The sequence below is a fragment of the Trichoderma virens genome (assembly GCF_000170995.1).
Source record: "Trichoderma virens Gv29-8 chromosome Unknown TRIVIscaffold_81, whole genome shotgun sequence".
Taxonomy (NCBI): Eukaryota; Fungi; Ascomycota; class Sordariomycetes; order Hypocreales; family Hypocreaceae; genus Trichoderma; species Trichoderma virens.
This window is the reverse complement of record NW_014013668.1, coordinates 418,169-435,120: the sequence shown is the minus strand read 5'-3', so window position 1 is coordinate 435,120 and position 16,952 is coordinate 418,169. Positions and strand designations below refer to the sequence as shown.

General features: G+C 49.1%; 7 protein-coding genes across 7 annotated transcripts; 2 read left to right on the top strand and 5 right to left on the bottom strand.

The window, feature by feature from the left end:
* Window positions 1-1,476: 1,476 nt before the first annotated feature.
* On the bottom strand, window positions 1,477-2,082 carry TRIVIDRAFT_138446 (uncharacterized protein; the record flags this gene model as incomplete). Its single annotated transcript, XM_014098826.1, has 3 exons — window positions 1,477-1,783; window positions 1,837-1,997; window positions 2,053-2,082. Coding segments are annotated over 3 exons (498 nt in total), but the record flags the coding sequence as incomplete, so codon positions are not given.
* A 59-nt stretch (window positions 2,083-2,141) lies between these two features.
* Window positions 2,142-4,731, bottom strand: TRIVIDRAFT_48046 (uncharacterized protein; the record flags this gene model as incomplete). The annotated part of the gene is made up of 3 exons (XM_014098825.1): window positions 2,142-3,609; window positions 3,688-4,537; window positions 4,632-4,731. 3 exons carry the CDS (start codon window positions 4,729-4,731, stop codon window positions 2,142-2,144), a joined length of 2,418 nt encoding a protein of 805 aa, XP_013954300.1.
* A 793-nt stretch (window positions 4,732-5,524) lies between these two features.
* Window positions 5,525-7,308, top strand: TRIVIDRAFT_12680 (uncharacterized protein; the record flags this gene model as incomplete). Its single annotated transcript, XM_014098682.1, has 2 exons — window positions 5,525-5,914; window positions 5,968-7,308. Coding segments are annotated over 2 exons (1,731 nt in total), but the record flags the coding sequence as incomplete, so codon positions are not given.
* A 138-nt stretch (window positions 7,309-7,446) lies between these two features.
* On the bottom strand, window positions 7,447-8,709 carry TRIVIDRAFT_89951 (uncharacterized protein; the record flags this gene model as incomplete). Its single annotated transcript, XM_014098824.1, has 2 exons — window positions 7,447-8,507; window positions 8,565-8,709. 2 exons carry the CDS (start codon window positions 8,670-8,672, stop codon window positions 7,599-7,601), a joined length of 1,017 nt encoding a protein of 338 aa, XP_013954299.1.
* A 162-nt stretch (window positions 8,710-8,871) lies between these two features.
* On the bottom strand, window positions 8,872-11,315 carry TRIVIDRAFT_213484 (uncharacterized protein; the record flags this gene model as incomplete). Its single annotated transcript, XM_014098823.1, has 4 exons — window positions 8,872-10,047; window positions 10,108-10,460; window positions 10,530-10,675; window positions 11,306-11,315. The coding sequence occupies 4 exons, from the start codon at window positions 11,313-11,315 to the stop codon at window positions 9,081-9,083; spliced, it is 1,476 nt and encodes a 491-aa protein (XP_013954298.1).
* A 38-nt stretch (window positions 11,316-11,353) lies between these two features.
* On the top strand, window positions 11,354-11,638 carry TRIVIDRAFT_121795 (uncharacterized protein; the record flags this gene model as incomplete). The annotated part of the gene is made up of 1 exon (XM_014098822.2): window positions 11,354-11,638. A coding segment is annotated over one exon (285 nt), but the record flags the coding sequence as incomplete, so codon positions are not given.
* A 298-nt stretch (window positions 11,639-11,936) lies between these two features.
* Window positions 11,937-15,771, bottom strand: TRIVIDRAFT_89941 (uncharacterized protein; the record flags this gene model as incomplete). The annotated part of the gene is made up of 7 exons (XM_014098821.1): window positions 11,937-12,121; window positions 12,175-12,249; window positions 12,314-13,384; window positions 13,442-13,744; window positions 13,801-14,403; window positions 14,466-15,605; window positions 15,678-15,771. The coding sequence occupies 7 exons, from the start codon at window positions 15,769-15,771 to the stop codon at window positions 12,090-12,092; spliced, it is 3,318 nt and encodes a 1,105-aa protein (XP_013954296.1).
* Between the last annotated feature and the right edge of the window lie 1,181 nt (window positions 15,772-16,952).

Below are 16,952 nucleotides of genomic sequence, written 5' to 3'. Positions count from 1 at the left end.
AAGGCAGTGTCGGTTGGAAACGGCCAGCTCGCTAATAATTAAATCTGCCAAATATTCGTTAGCATTCTCTGCTCTCCATATCAAAATTAAGCACCAAAGTTATTAGATCTTACCACACTCATGGTGACGTCCAATTAAGTACCCTCCGGCTGCAATATACTTTACTTTAGCTGCTAATGAAGAGGCTTTCACAGCAGCGGAACTGGGGTCTGCGACACGTTTTCTGACTACCAAAGGCTTGTCGCCATATTTGGGATCCAAGGGGACTAGATAGCCCAAGACACCTTCCTTGAGCTCGTCCACAGCATCACCAGAGAGCGCCGGGTGCCAATCGGCGGGCTGTTTTGGCATCTCCGAGTCGTTGTCAGGCTGGTCGTTAATCACATCTGGATACAGGAGCTCCATGTATTCCTCATGGTCAAAAGGTCTCCCCCTAAGGGCTCGCGACAGAGGCTCTCGCTATGTTAAATTAGCACTTGAAGCCAACTTTCCAACTTTTAGCGTATAGGCAAGTCGTGGCCTCTAACTTACCGCGATATGCGCTCTCCATGCCTCCTCAGTCGCCGTCACTGTCCTGGCCACGGGGTTGTAGATGAAGTCCGGGTCCTCTCGAAGGCCTCGCCACAGTCGGAAGCTTTTCCGAGCATCGTCGCTCTTGTTGATCAGATAGCCTTTAGCAGGGTAAACACGGTGGTGTTCCTGTAGAGCCCGGGCGGCGCGCTCCCAGGCTTCGTCCTTAAAGGCGTTGTTTTCTCGCATGCCCAGCTGGACACTCTCACACAGACTGCGGAAAAGGGTGGCCTCATAAGCTGGTGTCCAATTGAATCCGGGCGCCTGGTGATCGACATCGACATGGCCGGGCCCTTGTCGGTCAGCTGCGGCTGCGGCTTTGGCCTCGGCTTCGGCCTTCATGGCAGCTTCGACTCGGAGACGAGTTGCCTCTTCAATCCTGGCAGCTTCGTCGGCGCTTTCTGCCTTGATGGTTGCCTCTAGACGAAGGCGAGTTGCTTCCTCGGCTCGAGCGCGGTCTTCATCCTCTCTCATCCTCCGCTCTTCGGCAGCCTTAATCTCTGCTTGAAATTTGAGTCTCGCAGTTTCCTCTGCTCGAGCCATAGCCTCAGCATGCTGGCGCCTTCTATCCTCTTCGGCCTTTTTCTCGGCCTCGATTCTCTCACGGGTTATGCGTTCAGCTTCCAGTCGAGTGTGCTCAACCTCCTTCTTGGACTCCTCTTTCTGCAATCTTAATTCTTCTATCTTCTTAGTAAGGGCTTTCTCGGCATTCTGGCGGGTTTTTCCCTCCAGTTCTCGCTGATTTGCGGCTTCCTTGGCCCTCTCCTCCTCGGCCTGCAAGTCAACAAGCTTCTTTCGCAGACGCTCATGCTTACTTCCGACATCATCTCCTGTATCTTGCGGTTGTTGATTTTGCGGTTCCTCGGTCTCGTAACCGGATCTTGGGGTTTTTCTTCCCTCGGATCGCTGGTTTTTTTTATTCCAGTAGTGGTTTACCGCGTCGCTAACGAGTTCCCAGTCATTGTACACTATTGATCCAATAAAGAACACCTTAATGTTGTGTTCCACTGTTACTAGCCTAGAGTAATTGACACGGGATTCTTTTGAGAGCTTCTCGCCCTCTTCTTTTATGTCGACCCTAACCGGAGGAAACCCTAGCTTTGGTTCATTATCAAGTAGTTGCGGTTTGCTGCCGCGCTCATGAATAATACCATGTTCGTTAGGGTTAACACCTTTCTTTGTACAGCCGTTGCCGCCATACGTTAAGATTTGCCTATTGAAAGTTAAAATGACATCTTAAAAGGGGGAGACTTCATGTAAACATACACACAGGTGCAGCGGCCTAGATCGCTTGCTATCACAATAAAGCTTTTAAAGCCAATAACACACCTGGTTCCAACCCGGCTTTGGACTTCGTATTTGCTGGATTCACTTGAAGTATCTTCAGAGCTGGCGCCTTGAGTCTCCGGCCAATGGATTTTGAATATCTTTCCAAAACCAGTGTTAGTAATCTTTTTCAGTTAGGGGCACAGCTATACGTACCTCGCCCGGTTGAAACTTGCTAGACGGTTCAAACCGGTAACCTAGTTTGGGTATCAGATCAGCTCTTCTGGCGCGGTTTGCAACAATAGCTACAAGAACCTACGTGGATCTAGTCTTTTCACTGACTGCTCAAGTGCTGCAACAAGATGGATATATGTGCCTGGCTGAATATTTCTCGAATTTTCATTTATGTCGCGTAATTTTTCGTAATCTTTTGATAAGATGGATTCCTGAATAAACTGAGTTGAATCATCTGCGTTGTCAGGATCTTGTCCCACATGGGATATATCCGGATTATTCTCTTCCCAAACTAAACGCTCGTCATATGGCAGAACTGGGCGTTGTTGGGGAGAATCGCGATTGTGTTCGAGTTCTCGATCGCGCTTCGTTTGTATGTTACGACGCTCTGTCTCCTGTTGCACCAATCTCTCTTTTCGCCTCCGTATAATTTCCCTAGGGCCTGGTGGTGATAACGGATCGTCTACGTAAACAGGACTTCGCGAAAAATAATCGAATGACTGTTCGAGACGCTGTTCGTTTTCGCGATCGTGCTCATTTCGTTTTTGTAGATCTTTCCAGATGGTGGGACCCCATATCGTTTCGGCGTGCCTCGCCCCAGCCTCAGTACGAGCAAATATATCAAGAGCCTTACTCTTGCTTGGTTCTGTATGTAGGTCGGCATTGGCGTTCAACCTTTTAGTCACTTCTTGTAGCGCTTCGTGTACTTGGTAAGCTATGGTTAACTGTTGCTTTGTCTGCAGTAGTGCCGGGTCGTCATGGTCAAGCTGACTGATCTGAAAGAATTTCAGGTGCTCAAGCGTCTCAATGGCTTCGTCTATTAGTCCAGCCGCAATACATGCCTCCCCAAGCTCAAAGAGAGCTGTGTTTGTTGTGTTACTCGGAGGCCAGGCTCTAATAATCTTCCCATATTTCTTTAGCTGGAAGCATATTTTTTTCATTTGCTCCAAAAAGAAATCAGTCTCCTCCAATGATAGCATGTGCACTGGGGAGCGAAGCGTTGCTATTTCGTTGCTCATGTCCCTTATTTTTGTCAATATTTCATGGTTTATGAAGTTTTCATCTCCAGTTTTGCCAGTAGCATTTGATTCTGCATCTAGATCTCCGTCGAGAGACTTATTGGAATCAACATGAGCACTAGCAGACCGGCCTCCAGAGTCTTCTCTATCGCCATTGTCTGTGCAACGAGGTATGGCAAACATGGCGAAGCGCTCAAGGTGAAGTGCGATGTGACTCTGTAGCTTTTGCATAGACCCTAAAACTATGGAGCAAACAGGACAGCTTCGCTGGTTATTGGTAATTGTTGATTTTGCAAAATTTAAGGACATTGAGTCTTCTTTATGATACTCTTGTGTATGCTCTTCATATGTTGATAAGGTGGTAAAAGTTGTTTCCTCATGTTTTGGGCACCGAAATACGGTTTGGTGCGCAGACGTTTCGTGCTGGATCCAGTCGTCACGGCTGTCATACAATTGTTCAGAGTTTGAACAATGTTCAAAGGTGCAAATATAAGGCCGTAAATCTCGTATTAAATGAGCCCTGAAGAAAAGAATGGTCAGCACAAGGTAGTCTCAAGATATATAAAAAGACTTTTAAAACTTGCGAAAACATCCTTACCTCCAGGCCTTTTCTGAGAGAATGGAAGCTGGGCAGATGGTATAACAGTATGGGCATTCGAAAAACTCGTCAGTTGTAGATACCTTCGGAGGCAGTGGAAAGCTGACGATGTCTTTGCTAGGGTTCCATGCTGACGGAGCATACTCAGAGACAGCAAGCGGCATGATGTTTTCATTCTCCAATAATTCTTTCCCAGCTCCGTGTGAAGGATGTAATTGAGTAGCTGTTGTGACCGTTAAAGGTGCTTTATGCCTCTTGCTTTCGTCTTGTATGATATTATCTCCAGTGGGTAACTTGTGCGATAACAATTCGACGGTAACAGCTGTATGTTCGCGGAGCTTGCCTTTATGCTTTCTCCAGTAAGCGAACTGCCGCCTTCTGAGTCCGTTGGCCTGAGCTATTCGGTGAACCAGGTAAGACTCATTGCCATTTGATATTTTGATTCTGTTCAGCTCCAAGGTCTGTCTAATCGGCTCCCATACTTGATCTCCGACAGCAGGCTCCTCGTTATCACCAGTGGCATCATGATGCTGGGCTGTTGGATTTTCCTGTAGGGCTTTATTCTTCTCATACTCTAGGAATAGAGAGCTGACATAATCATAATCGAAGGTCTCATATGATTTGAATAGGTCTATGTTGGTTTTCTCGTCTATTTGCTGAAAATTTCGGGCTTTCGAAGACGCTATTCTGGTCGATGGGTTTCGGATCCAAACAGCCATCTTATAAAGACGATCAACCGGATCCTTGATACTGTCAAGAAGCAGGTCCATATCTGATTCCATTTCAGAATCTGAGTCTGCATCGGAATCTTCATCTTCTTGTTCAATATTGCCATGGAGGTAGGCAAGGACTATGATACGATTGTTAGAGTGATACCAGAGTGATAACGCAGCTGTGGTCAAGAATACTAGAGACTTTTGTATGAGAAAATTTTCACTCATTACCTTCATCAAGGGACCTATTCAAATTTTTCATCATTTTAAGTATGGCCTCTTTCATACTTTCGGAATCGCGAATCCTGTAATCCAGAGAGCCGTGCCCCATCACGAAAACTCCGAGATTCACTGCCCAAAGTTCAAATCGCTCAAATTGGGCAAGGAAAAGATGTTTCGGCCATTCAAGAGACTGTTTTTCAACTAATTCCAACTCAGCCTCTTGGAGAAGCTTAAATCGCTTCATTGTTGCGAGACCAATATCAGCGAGGGATTCCATCGTTGCGTATCCTGACGAAGAACATTTGTGGAATACAAATTGCTTTCTGGGTCGATAGCTTGTTGATAGCAACTTAAATCGCAAATATAGATAATACCCTGTCTGATAAATTATGTTTGCAAAACCATTTACAATTTGGTGATCTGAGTATTGGCTTGGAGGCAAGGGTTGTACGGTGCTTCCGAGAGCTGAAAGCGGGGAGTGGAATCCGTAGGTCAAATGGAATATGTGATATCGATGGTACATGTAATTATTTGTTTTACAAAGCCGAATATTAACCAGATACTCAGATGCGGCATTGATCAGCTCCAATGGTAAAAAGATGCGGTATAATTTGTCTAAATATATTCACTGTCTACTATTCAATTATAAGACATTTCTTATGATTTTCAACAAAGGAAATGTATTGATGCATCTTCACAATATCCTTCTTCGTTCTTTGGACATCTTGTGACCAATAGCCCTGGCAATACGTACATGCTATGCCGGCGAGTTACAGCCTGACCAGGAATATATCCCCGCACCTGCAGAGCCTCATTGGAATAGCGCCAGATTTGCATTTGATGACGCAGATTTATTGAACAACAAACTCGTTAAGTTTTTTCAAACCTAATAGAAATACTACATGTCGACCTTTGAGGCTTTCGGAATTGTTCTTCGGGCGATTCCCATCCTTATCTCAGGTGCAGAGCTATGGCGTGAGGGATACGACAAAGGCAGACTAGCATTCCGTAAGCGACAATATGTCGACAAGCTTGCGAATGCCCTGCTGTTACAGCGACAGACAGTGTCGGAAACAGTTCATCTCATCATTACACGGAGCGGTTACAGTTATGACGAGGCATTACTTAACGAGGATCCTCTTGCATATTTTCAGAATGAGAACATTCAGACTCAGGTGGAGGACTTCCTAGGGGATGAGAACTACAAAGCTCTGATTGGAAGGATACGAGACATGCAAACTACTTTAGAAGAAGTAGCCAAACATTTGGATGGTCTCATTCCTTCTCACAAGGTATGGTGAAAAACGTATTACATAAAGAACATCTTTCTCATTGCTTGATACAGGATAATCCTCATGATCTTGTCGGAATCATAGAAGCAAATCAAACAGCAAAGAAACATAAACCAGATTTTCTCCCCCGCCTCAAAGTCGCTCTCAAGAGCAGCGAAATAAAGCAAAGCATCAGCGAGCTTGACACGGCCACCAGTACGCTCCACACATTCTCACAAACAATGTTAATGAATCGGCATGGTCCTATCAGTTCATTGCCATCGTCAAATAACACCAAGCTAGCCAATGCTTTCCGCCGAATTCAGAAATCCTCTAAAAACTTGTACACGGCTCTCTGTCGTTGTTGTACGGGGTCATGCCACCACGAACATGATGTGCACGTATTGCTTGAGGATCGAATTGACGTGGCAACTAAGCTTCTTCGCTCCAAAAAGCAATGGAGTGAGGAAGATAAAGCAATATTGGCGTTTCAGCTGATCTTTGCCGCAAAGCTTCTCACTCCTATTCAGACGAGATGTCATGAGCTGTCTGTCAGATGTATGCAGCAAGACGAAAGCGACGATTGCCCTCCTGCTCTAGAGTCGAAACCTTCACGGGTAAAAGTTTGTGAGCCTGAGCCGATCAAACTGAAAGATCCACACTCTTTACAGTCAAACTTTGTTCCAATAGACAATTTTTGCGCCGCAATTGTAACGGCTCACGATAAAGCACAACATGTCGCCTTTATCCTACATACAAGTAATAGAATGGGTGTTGTGACGGCGAAAGAGAAAACAATAATGCTAAAACACAGTTGCCAAACAATTACTTTGAAAGATGTGCTTTCGGGAACATCCAAAGCTTACGGAGCGAGGTTGCCTCTGCAGTCGAGCATGCTGCTCGCCTCAAAGCTCGCCTCAAGCCTGCTGCAGTTTTCTCAGACACGTTGGTTTGGCCAAGCATGGTCGAAAGATTCAATATTTTTCTTATTACACCCGGTATCGGAAGGCGTAGCACCCCTGGCTGACTTCAATCGGCCCTTTGTGTACGCAAAGATCGAAGGTGGGGAGGTGAACGGGGCGAAAACCGCCGAACCCAAGTCTATTCTTCTAGAACTTGGAATATTGCTCCTTGAAATATGGCATCACACCGCATTGGAGAATCGATTCGCCCAAAGGATAAATCAGACTTCGGGAGATTACTTCTCCCGATTGTCTTTTGCGGCTGAGTGGTTGGATGATGATTACAACCCGCTGTTGCCGATGTACGAGAATGCTGTGAGATATTGCATTTACGGGGCTGCTACCAAACGCTGGACTGATTGGAATACGAACGAGCTATGGAGTGAAATATGTAAAGAGATCATTAAACCTCTCTCAGAGAACTGTGGGCAGTGGAGGAGGAGCACGGTGACTCTATAAACGTCAAAGGTGGAAATACTGGCTAATAGCGAAATGGAATACGAATGTTGATGAACTGCTAGGAGACAGAGGACTAGTTATGAGGATATAAAGCGTATGTACTAGTTTGAAGCTACGAGAGTCAATTTAATAAAATGCTATGCCTCTTGGACTTGGTGACTTGGCATCAGTTCAAGGTATCCATTATAATATACAGAGGATTATAAAAAGTGAGGATTACACATTAATTCCCATCTTTGACCGAGTAGCGATGTCCATATTCGACCATTGTCGATGCTCAATGATTACTCCTTATAAGCCGCCACCGCAAATCCATGTCTCTGAGCATGAACCCTTACCGAGCCACCCTCGTCCGCCTTTGCCTTGACGACCACCTCCTTTGCATCAATACTAACCAGCTCTCCCAGTTCTTTATGGTTAACTCCCGTATCCGTTGGCCACACTTGTACCAATTGTCCCTTCTTCAACCCCTGGTGTTGCACTAGGGCATCTCCCTCATTAACCTGACCTTCAGCTTCATGGTACTCTGACCCCAGCACCACCTGTGCAGCTTCCTCCCCGGTCAATGTTTTTGGCTCACCCAACTCTTCCTGTGCCTTTTTCACAACATCCTTGAATCTCTCCATCCAAGCAAACACCTTTGGATACGCCTCCTTCGGAATCCACTCATCCGGGATCGTCTCCGAAACCCTCTCTAACCACAACAACGGCCAAGCAGCCTCAATATCACCAATACTCGGCTCCTTAGTCCCAAGAAGCCACTCTCTCCCATCAGACAACAACGTACGCTCCAAAAACTCAAACCCATTCCTCACCACCCGTATCGCCTCAGGCTTCATAGCCTCCAGAGTCTCCCGCGGGAAAAACGTAGTGCTTCCAATAAACTCCGCGCGATCCTTTACAAAAGCCGGATCATTTAGTCCCTTGTGGTTAAAGAGAACAAGCTGCACGATGCTTCTTGAAAATCCGGCATCCATGATGTAGACTTGAAGGAGGTGCTGCAGCGCTCTTTGTTCGGGAGTCTCTGCGACTGAGAGACGGACATTTTCCTGCCCCGGCTGTAGTTCACTGAGTTTTGTGAGGATGAGGCGAGTATCCAAGTAGACGTCTCTGCCTATTGTGAGAATGGGAATTCGTCTGTATTTTACGCCCAGACGTTGAACGTCTGGCCGTGGCATGATCCGTGGTTGTATCTATAGTTGTATCAGTTGTTATTCTCACTAAGGGAAATAGAGCTGCTTCCTGCATACACATTGCTGGTATTTAATCCCTTTCAAAGCAAGATACCACAGCACCCTCTGCGAGTAGGGAGAAACCGCATAGTAATATAGAATAATAGGCTTCTCTGCTATGGCCATGGTTGAAAGTGATGGTAATGATCGGTGTAAGTGCTAGTGCGGGGCGGTATGGATTCCAGGATTATAGAGAGACGAGGAATTACTGTCTTTATATCCGTGGCCGAAGGATTCAGACGCTACGTCAGGATCCGCGGAATTATAGTTACAGTCCCCAATTATTCAGCTTGTCACTTCGGCGAATTTTTAGTAGCTGAACCTCCATGTTCACAAGTTCATATTGAAGCTATCATCCCGGACATATCGGTAGTGTGATGCAGAGCAGACGGTGACTCACAATAAGTACGCCATCGACTATCGGCGTCCAGCTAGAAATACATCATCTAGTCTATAAAATTCTATTTCATCCCATTTGGGTATCTCGTTTTTAAATCTCTCACTCCGAACCAAACCCAAAAAAGCCCATCCCAATCACAAAGCGCCTCCCACAACCTTGACAATCCACATGGCAATCCGCACCTTGAGACTGACCCTCCGCTCATTCCTGGTAAAGTCTTCCATCGTGACTCCCGCGGCATGATCCTGCAGCCAGCCCTGTTCCTCTCCGAGCCGGGCCTTTAGTGCTTCGTTGCGAGTCACAATCAGGGCTCCCGCCTCAAGATCGAGCGAGTAGCTTCGCTTGGTGTAGTTGGAACTGCCAATGATGCTCATGCTAGGGTTTGCATCGCCGGGCATTGTTATCCAGAGGCCCTTTGCGTGGTATGTCCATCCCCCAGGCTGACCAGTTGTACCAAAGCGCCACTCTTTCAACGTAATGTCCCCTTCGCGACCACGTTGCTGGACGGCATATAGAAAGCGACGAGCGAGAAGCACATAAGCATCCGGCAAAAGCCCAGACACTCCCTTCGACTTGTAGAAGCCGTTAGCTTCAGGCGCCGCCGTAAGGACGACGTTTTTGTTGGAAGCTGTGTTAAGAAGCAGCTTGGTTAATGACGGAGCTGGGTTAAAGTATCCCGCGGTAAATGTCCATGACGATCCAGCATATTCCGGCTCAGACAACCTCTCGAGAATCCGCGTCAACACAGGAAGCTCCGTCGATGTATCTGGTTTCATGACTTGAGACATTTGGCTGAGCATGTACACTCGAGTGTCCTTGAGCTCGCTCTCTGGCTGCTTTTCGGGTGCGGCTATAAGCGCCTGCAGCGTAGATGTAGTTTTCTTGACAAAAGTCTGCGGCTTCTCCAGAGGTGATGGAGCAGAGTTTGTCATCGGCCAAGAAAGGGTGTATCCAGCGACATCCTCTTTTGAGGGCTGAACGAGGAAACTAAACGATGCGACGCCATTGTAGATGCCCCAAAAGTAGTCAGTTACCTCCTTGGACGAAAAGAGGTGATAGCGATCCTGTCGGTTCGTAAAGTAGTCCATCGACAAGTTGGCCCTTTGCGCAATAATGTCAGCGCGTGTATACCCCACATCTTGATGCTTCGAAACAACATACCCAGACATGATGATCTCATCGTCCACTCCGTAAAGCTTCATGTGCTGCAGTCCCCATCCCTCGTTGATCCTCTTCGGCACATACTGCTTCCGCAACCCCGTCAAATTCGGCGTATGATACATGCGAATCTCCACGCGATCAGCCCCAAACTCGTCCACCAGCGGCGCCAGCAGCGAAGCGCACGAAGCCTCCGGCGACTCGCGCGTCCCTCGCAGCGCATCCGTCAAGATGCTCAGCTTCAGATCCGGGTTCCGCCCCAGCGCTTCCCGCAGCGTCTCGATGAGCTCCTTTTCCGATTTTCCAATGTAAAGCGTCGACAGGAATATCCTCTTCTTGGCATGTCGTATTCGGTCCTGCGGTTCAATCCATCAGCCCAGCCATTTCTCTTTAGCTTTCGCAGCGCCATTTCGTCCTCTTCGCACCTTGAGCGTCTCGTAGAACTCGGCCGGCGTCTTCAAGATGCGGATCTGCTCTCCTCGAACATCGAAGCTCGGCGCCATGCGATCCAGCTCGCTGACAAGCGGTGCCAGCAATCCCGCTCCCGTTCCATGAGCCTGGACGGGAGCTCCTTGAGGTGTCGCATAGCTTCGGTATTGATATCGCGGGGGGGTGATGCTGGGCTTCGTCCGCAGAACTCGGGCTCTGGAGGCGCACCGGGCGCAGCTGCGCACAATCATTCTCTATGCGAGCAATTGATGGTCTTTTCGTCAACTGTAACCGCTATTCACAATTTGCAATGCATTCCAGAAAAAAAAAAAGTAAAAGTAAAGCGATGCCATCTCAATGTGGCTGCCCGCCATAACCCACCAAGGTAAAATCATATTTCAGCCGAGCTTTTGCCGCCCCGGAATCTTCAAACCAGCCTCAATGACCTCGAACTCTCACCAGCTCCCAAACGAATCCCGCCAGCTCGCAAACCATCTCTGGCAGAAATTGCCCTCCAACCGCAACCATGTCGACTCTCCCCAGGACCCTGGGCAACCTGCGCAAGATTGGCATCAAGGTATTTAACGCTCTGGACCTGCGTCTCCTCCGCAATTGCTGTCCGCCGCTGACATTTTCCCGCAAAACAGGAATACTTCCGCCAGATGCTGGTGCGTCCTCGTCTTCTAACCTCCAGCTCTCCCACGGCCTCTGGCTAACGCACAGCTCTTCGCAATCCTCCTCGAACAGTACATCGGTATGCCCTCACCAGCACCTCCCGCCATCTCGCCCAGAACAAAACAGACCCCTAACCACGAGACCAGGTGATACCAAGTACGGAACCCTCATCGGCCAGGATCGCTTCGGCAACAAGTACTACGAGAACACGGAGGAACTGCCGCTCCGAACCCGCTGGGTCGACTACGTAAAGCACGACTACGATGCCGCCCACATCGAGCCCGGCTGGCACGCCTGGATCAGCTACTCCGTCGACAAGCCCCCGACCCAGGACAGCCTGATCGCCACGGGCACCAGACACTTTGAGCCCGCCCTGCCCAAGCCCAACTTCACCGGGACACGGGGTGCCTACAAGCCGTATAACACGTGAGTCGAGATTCTACACTGGAGCTGTGTCTTGCTGGGAGAGCTCCATATGTCTGTGGAGGCAGATCAAAGGCTAATATGTGAGACAACAGAGTGAAGTCGAAGCTTAATGCTTGGGAGCCGGTGGCCAAGGATCGGGTATGAGTGGTTTTTCGTTGTCTTTTTTTCCGTGGGAAAATATGGTGTACATATTGAAATCGCGCGACAAACGCAAACAAATCAAACAATAGACACAGGCAGACATGTGCATTTCCGATGTGAGAATCATGAAGCTTGCCTCACTCAAGAGGCAATCACAAAATATCGACAAATGTTTACTCTTTGCTAAATCAAGATGGAACTATGAAAAGACCCAGTACTATCTAATCCCATCTATTGCTACGCAACAAATGATCAAATCAAGTAGGAATCCCTACGCCTTGCAATCACGTCTACCAAAGGCTCATACACCCACTCTACAACTTCGCTTCTACGGCTGATTTAATTGCTATCGAGATTGTCAGCAAATTCGAGTGTCACAGGTGGGAATAAATGACTTACCATCGCAGGAAACCTTTGCATCGCCAAACAACATCTTGGTGTTGGGCATGTAGAACATTGGGTTCGGTACATCAGCTGTTTATCGCTTGTTAGTACCATTCCGGATTACAAAAGTTGAGAAAACAAGGATTCAACTCACCGTAGCCGCTCGCCAAGCTTCTCTTCATTACCACAACCTGCTTAGCTTTCCAGGCATGCAGGACAGGCATTCCTTCAATGGAGCTGCCCTTTTCCATGGCAATCGGATTAACCGTGTCGTTGGCACCAATAACCAAGGCCAAGTCAGTCTCCGGGAAATCGTCGTTGATCTCGTCCATTTCCAGGACAATATCATACGGGACGCTCGCCTCTGCAAGTAGCACATTGCACTGTCCAGGCATGCGACCAGCAACAGGGTGGATGGCGAAGCGCACAGTGATACCCTTGGATCGCAGAGATTGGACAATGCTCGAGAGTGCATACTGTGCTTTTGCAACAGCCATTCCGTATCCGACAATGATGATGACGGATTCGGCATTCACCAACTGATCTGCAACATCTTCCACAGACGTTTCAGTGGCTTGGCCTTCTGGCTTGTACTCCAGGGCCGTCGTTGGTGTTGATAAACCTCCGAATAGGACATTGGTCAAGGACCGGTTCATGGCAACGCACATGATGTACGATAGAATGGAACCAGAAACACCTATCAGAGCTCCCACAGAGGTCAAAAGAGGGTTATCTAACATGAATCCTTCTGCTACCAAGGCAAAACCGCTGTAGGCGTTCAACACGGTGATGACTACAGGCATGTCAGCGCCTCCAATTGCGGCGGTTGTCGTGTATCCCTTGATGAAACTCAGAACCGTATTGGCTGCCAATGCTCCAGCAGCAATCATTGGAGCACCAGGAGCCATGGTAAGAAAAGCGCCCATGGTGGCAGCATTAGTTGCCAGCAATCCAGAGTTGATAACGTGTCGTCCAGGCAGAATCTTGGGCCGAGAACCCATGCGACCAGCCAGCTTGAGGAACGCAACAATAGATCCAGTAAAGGTCACGCCGCCGATCAAGACACCAAGGTAGGCGGATACCATGTGCAAGGTCGAAAGATCCGACACATCAGCCATGACGCTTCCAATGCTGGTCAGCACGGCAGCTAGACCAACGACAGAGTGCAAGGCGGCGACAGTTTGAGGCAAATCAGTAGGCGTAATTCTTCTTCCAATGAGCATGCCTAGAGCATTGTCAGTAATCTCACCATAACGAATTTGGGGCCTTTGAAATTACTCACCCGCAATGGCTCCGACGGCAGCAAGTCCAGTAAATTGAGTCAAGACCTCTGGGGAGAATCCCACAGCAGCCAGACTAGCCAATACACCAGTACCCACGCCGAGAATGCCGAGCATATTGCCCATCCGAGCGGTTGTTTGAGAAGCCAACCCTGAGAGAGATCCAATGCAGAGAACAGAGCTGATGAGATACCCAGCCTGGACGAGACCGGCGGCTCCAGTAGACAAGGCGGCAATGTAACCTCCGCCGAACAAGGCAGCCGGAACAGCGTAAAGCCACGGGTATTCAGGAGGATCAGTCTTTCCTGATACATTGTTAGCCTATACTTGTTCATCATGATTTCTAGGATAAAGAACTTACGCTTGAACATGTCGAGCATTCGCTTGGTGATGACGAAACCACCGCCAACATTGACAAAGGCTAGCAACACGCTGAGGGCTCCCAGTGATTGAGGAATTGTTTCAGGCAAATAGCCTCCTCCAAGGATGAAGAGACCACCAACACCCACCATGCCAGAGATCGCATTTGTTACACTCATCAATGGGGAGTGCAGCGCTGGTGCCACACCCCAGACAACACGGTAACCGATTAGACTAGCCAGTGCAAAAGTAAAGGCGTTGGACATGAACAAAGGACCGGTAAACTTTCCAAGGGCCAACACGCCTGTCATTCCAGCAGTCACAGTAGCCACTTCTTGAGTCTTTTTCTGCCAGGGGGTGAGCTCTACAGGTTCGACTACGACTGCGGCCGCAGGCTTGGCCGGCGCTGGAGGAGGAGCTGGACGGGGAGCAGGTGGAAGAATCTCTCCTTTTTGCATGACAATGGAGCCTCTGACAACTTCATCGGACAGGTCGATACCGAACTCCTTGTCCTTGGGTGCCATTGACAGCAAAAGTTTGGTGATGTTGTTCGAGTAGAGAGTAGACGATTGGGTGGGCAAACGAGACGGGAGATCAGTGTATCCTGCGGTCATAGATTAGCATGAATAATATGATATAATTGGGCATAAATTGTTGGCCACATACCAATAACCTTGACATCGTTGTAGGTAATCATCTCGCCGGCTTTGGTGGCCTCACAGTTACCACCAGCCTCCGCAGCGAGATCTACAATAACGCTTCCTGGTTTCATAACGTCGAGCATGTCCATTTTAATCAGCTTTGGGGCGGGCCGGCCTGGAATCAGGGCTGTGGTGATGATGATGTCCACTTCCCTGGCTTGTTCCTTGAAGAGTCTCATTTCGGCTTCGATGAATTCTTTGCTCATCTCCTTGGCATAGCCTCCGGCACCAGAGCCATCCTCATGCATGTCAACCTCGATGAATTCTGCACCGAGCGATTCAATCTGCTCTCTAACTGCAGGGCGAGTATCAAATCCGCGGACAATGGCTCCCATGCGACGAGCAGTTGCAATGGCGCTAAGGCCAGCTACACCAGCTCCAATGACCAAGACTTTACATGGCGGAATCTTGCCAGCAGCCGTGACTTGGCCAGTGAGGAATCTACCAAAAACGTTGGATGCCTCCAAGACAGCCTTGTAACCAGCAATGTTGGCCATGCTGCTAAGGGCATCAAAGACTTGGGCACGCGAGATACGAGGGACCATTTCCATTGCAAAGTAAGTCGCCTTTCTAGCCGCAATCTTTGCGACGAGATCTTTGTTTTGACCAGGCTGAAGAAAAGAAAGAATTGTCTGATTCTCCTTGATGGCGCCTACCTCGGCGTCGGAAGGCCCCCGAACTTTGAGTACGATGTCGGCAGCAGACCAGATGCCCTTTGGGGAGTCGACCAGAGTAGCGCCAGCCTTTTCATACGCATCATCCAAGAACTCAGCCGAGGCACCAGCTCCGCGCTCAACCAAGACCTTGGAGTATCCCTTCTTGAGGAGGAGAGTTACATTGGCTGGGGTCAATGCGACTCGACGCTCTCCCGGGAAGGTTTCCCTTGGCACGCCCACTGTGAGCTGGCTGTAGGGAGTCGTTGGTGGCACAGCAGCAGTGGCTTCCGTCGAATACGGCTTTGGCAGTAGGACGGGAGCTCGTGTGACCGGAGAATCATGGCGAACCAGCGCCAGAGACTTGGTGGCCGCTGCGACAAGGGCAGTCTGCCGTGGAACCCCGGCAGAGGCATGCCACTGACGGCGGCAGTTTAGCAAAGGCTTAACATCTGCGAGAAGAGTTGGAAGAGTTAGATGTTAGTCAACGTTGTAATTCACGCATAGGCAGGGAGTAGTCTCACTTTGGATTCGAGAGCGCAGAAAACGCGAAGAGGAGGCAGTAGATGGCGACAAGTAGAGCTCGGTGGCTATGGGGCGAAGCAAAGAGGACGCCATCACGAATCGACCCTCATCTGAGGCGATTTCCACACGTCACACACGAGTTGTCTGAGGCCGAGGATCTAAACGGGCGCATGGATTAGACAGAGAGGCAATTATTTTCCAGTCGAAGCCACTTACCGGGTCGATTCGATTACACGGGTTCACATGGGCTGACGCCTTGATAATGCGGACAGCAGCTACCAGAGCCCATGCGAGCAGCAAGCAGCAAGCAGAAGCGCTCCGTAGATTCCGCAACCGCAGCAGCAATCACGAAACAGCAAAAAAGAGGTTTTGGAAGAAGCAAAAGAAAAAAGATCATGCGACGAGCTGCGCATGAGGAGAAGTGGCCTTTAGGCTGGCCATCCAAGAAAACGGCCTGCACATGCAAAAACCCCGCCCAAGCCGACTCCAAGTCGCACGACTGGTACGTAACAGCGGCTAAAAATCACCAAAAACAACAACAAATGGGTGACATGACGGAGCTTCGCAGCCTCGAGTACTCGCGCGATACGAGCCTCATAGGCCGTAATTCACCGGCTGGCAATGTACCTTGGTCGATCTCGAGCTCCACGGACCTTCTCTTTCTGACGTTACCACTAACACCCACGACAGAACCATCAGGTGCGGGGTTCCAAGGGGTCTCTCCAAGATTTTTCCCGAGAGCTACAGGGGGGGCCTACAGGGGCGTGAGGGGGTCTTGGGGGCATCGATTGGGGGAGTTAGGGCAGCTTAGGGCAGCTTAGAGCAGCGTAGGGAGCAGTTCTGCCTGTCGGGGCCGCTAAATCCCCCACTGCGGGGGACCTATCGGCGCTAAAAGCTGGGGAAGGGTGAGTGCATTCGCGCGAACGGGCAGCCAGATTGGGAAGAAAGGGTGCATGAGGGTGTCGAGGCAACTCGAGTTTGTGGTTGCGATCTGACGTGCTCCGATGCAGCCGAGCGTACATACGAGCGTATTTCCAGGTGCAGGGCGCGGGATGAGAGGAGAAATCGGGGGGGTTTTGGGCGGGATGAGGAGGATAAAGGAGGGGGGATTTTGCCGGTGGGAAGATTGGAGAATCCGAGGTCCAGAGACGATGACGAGCATGGATGACTTTTTTAGTTCGAGTAAATTAATTGGAAATTACATGAAGATTACTGGTCCGACTAATACCATCCATGATTCATTATCCAGGCTCTTCAGCACCTGGTAAAAGTAA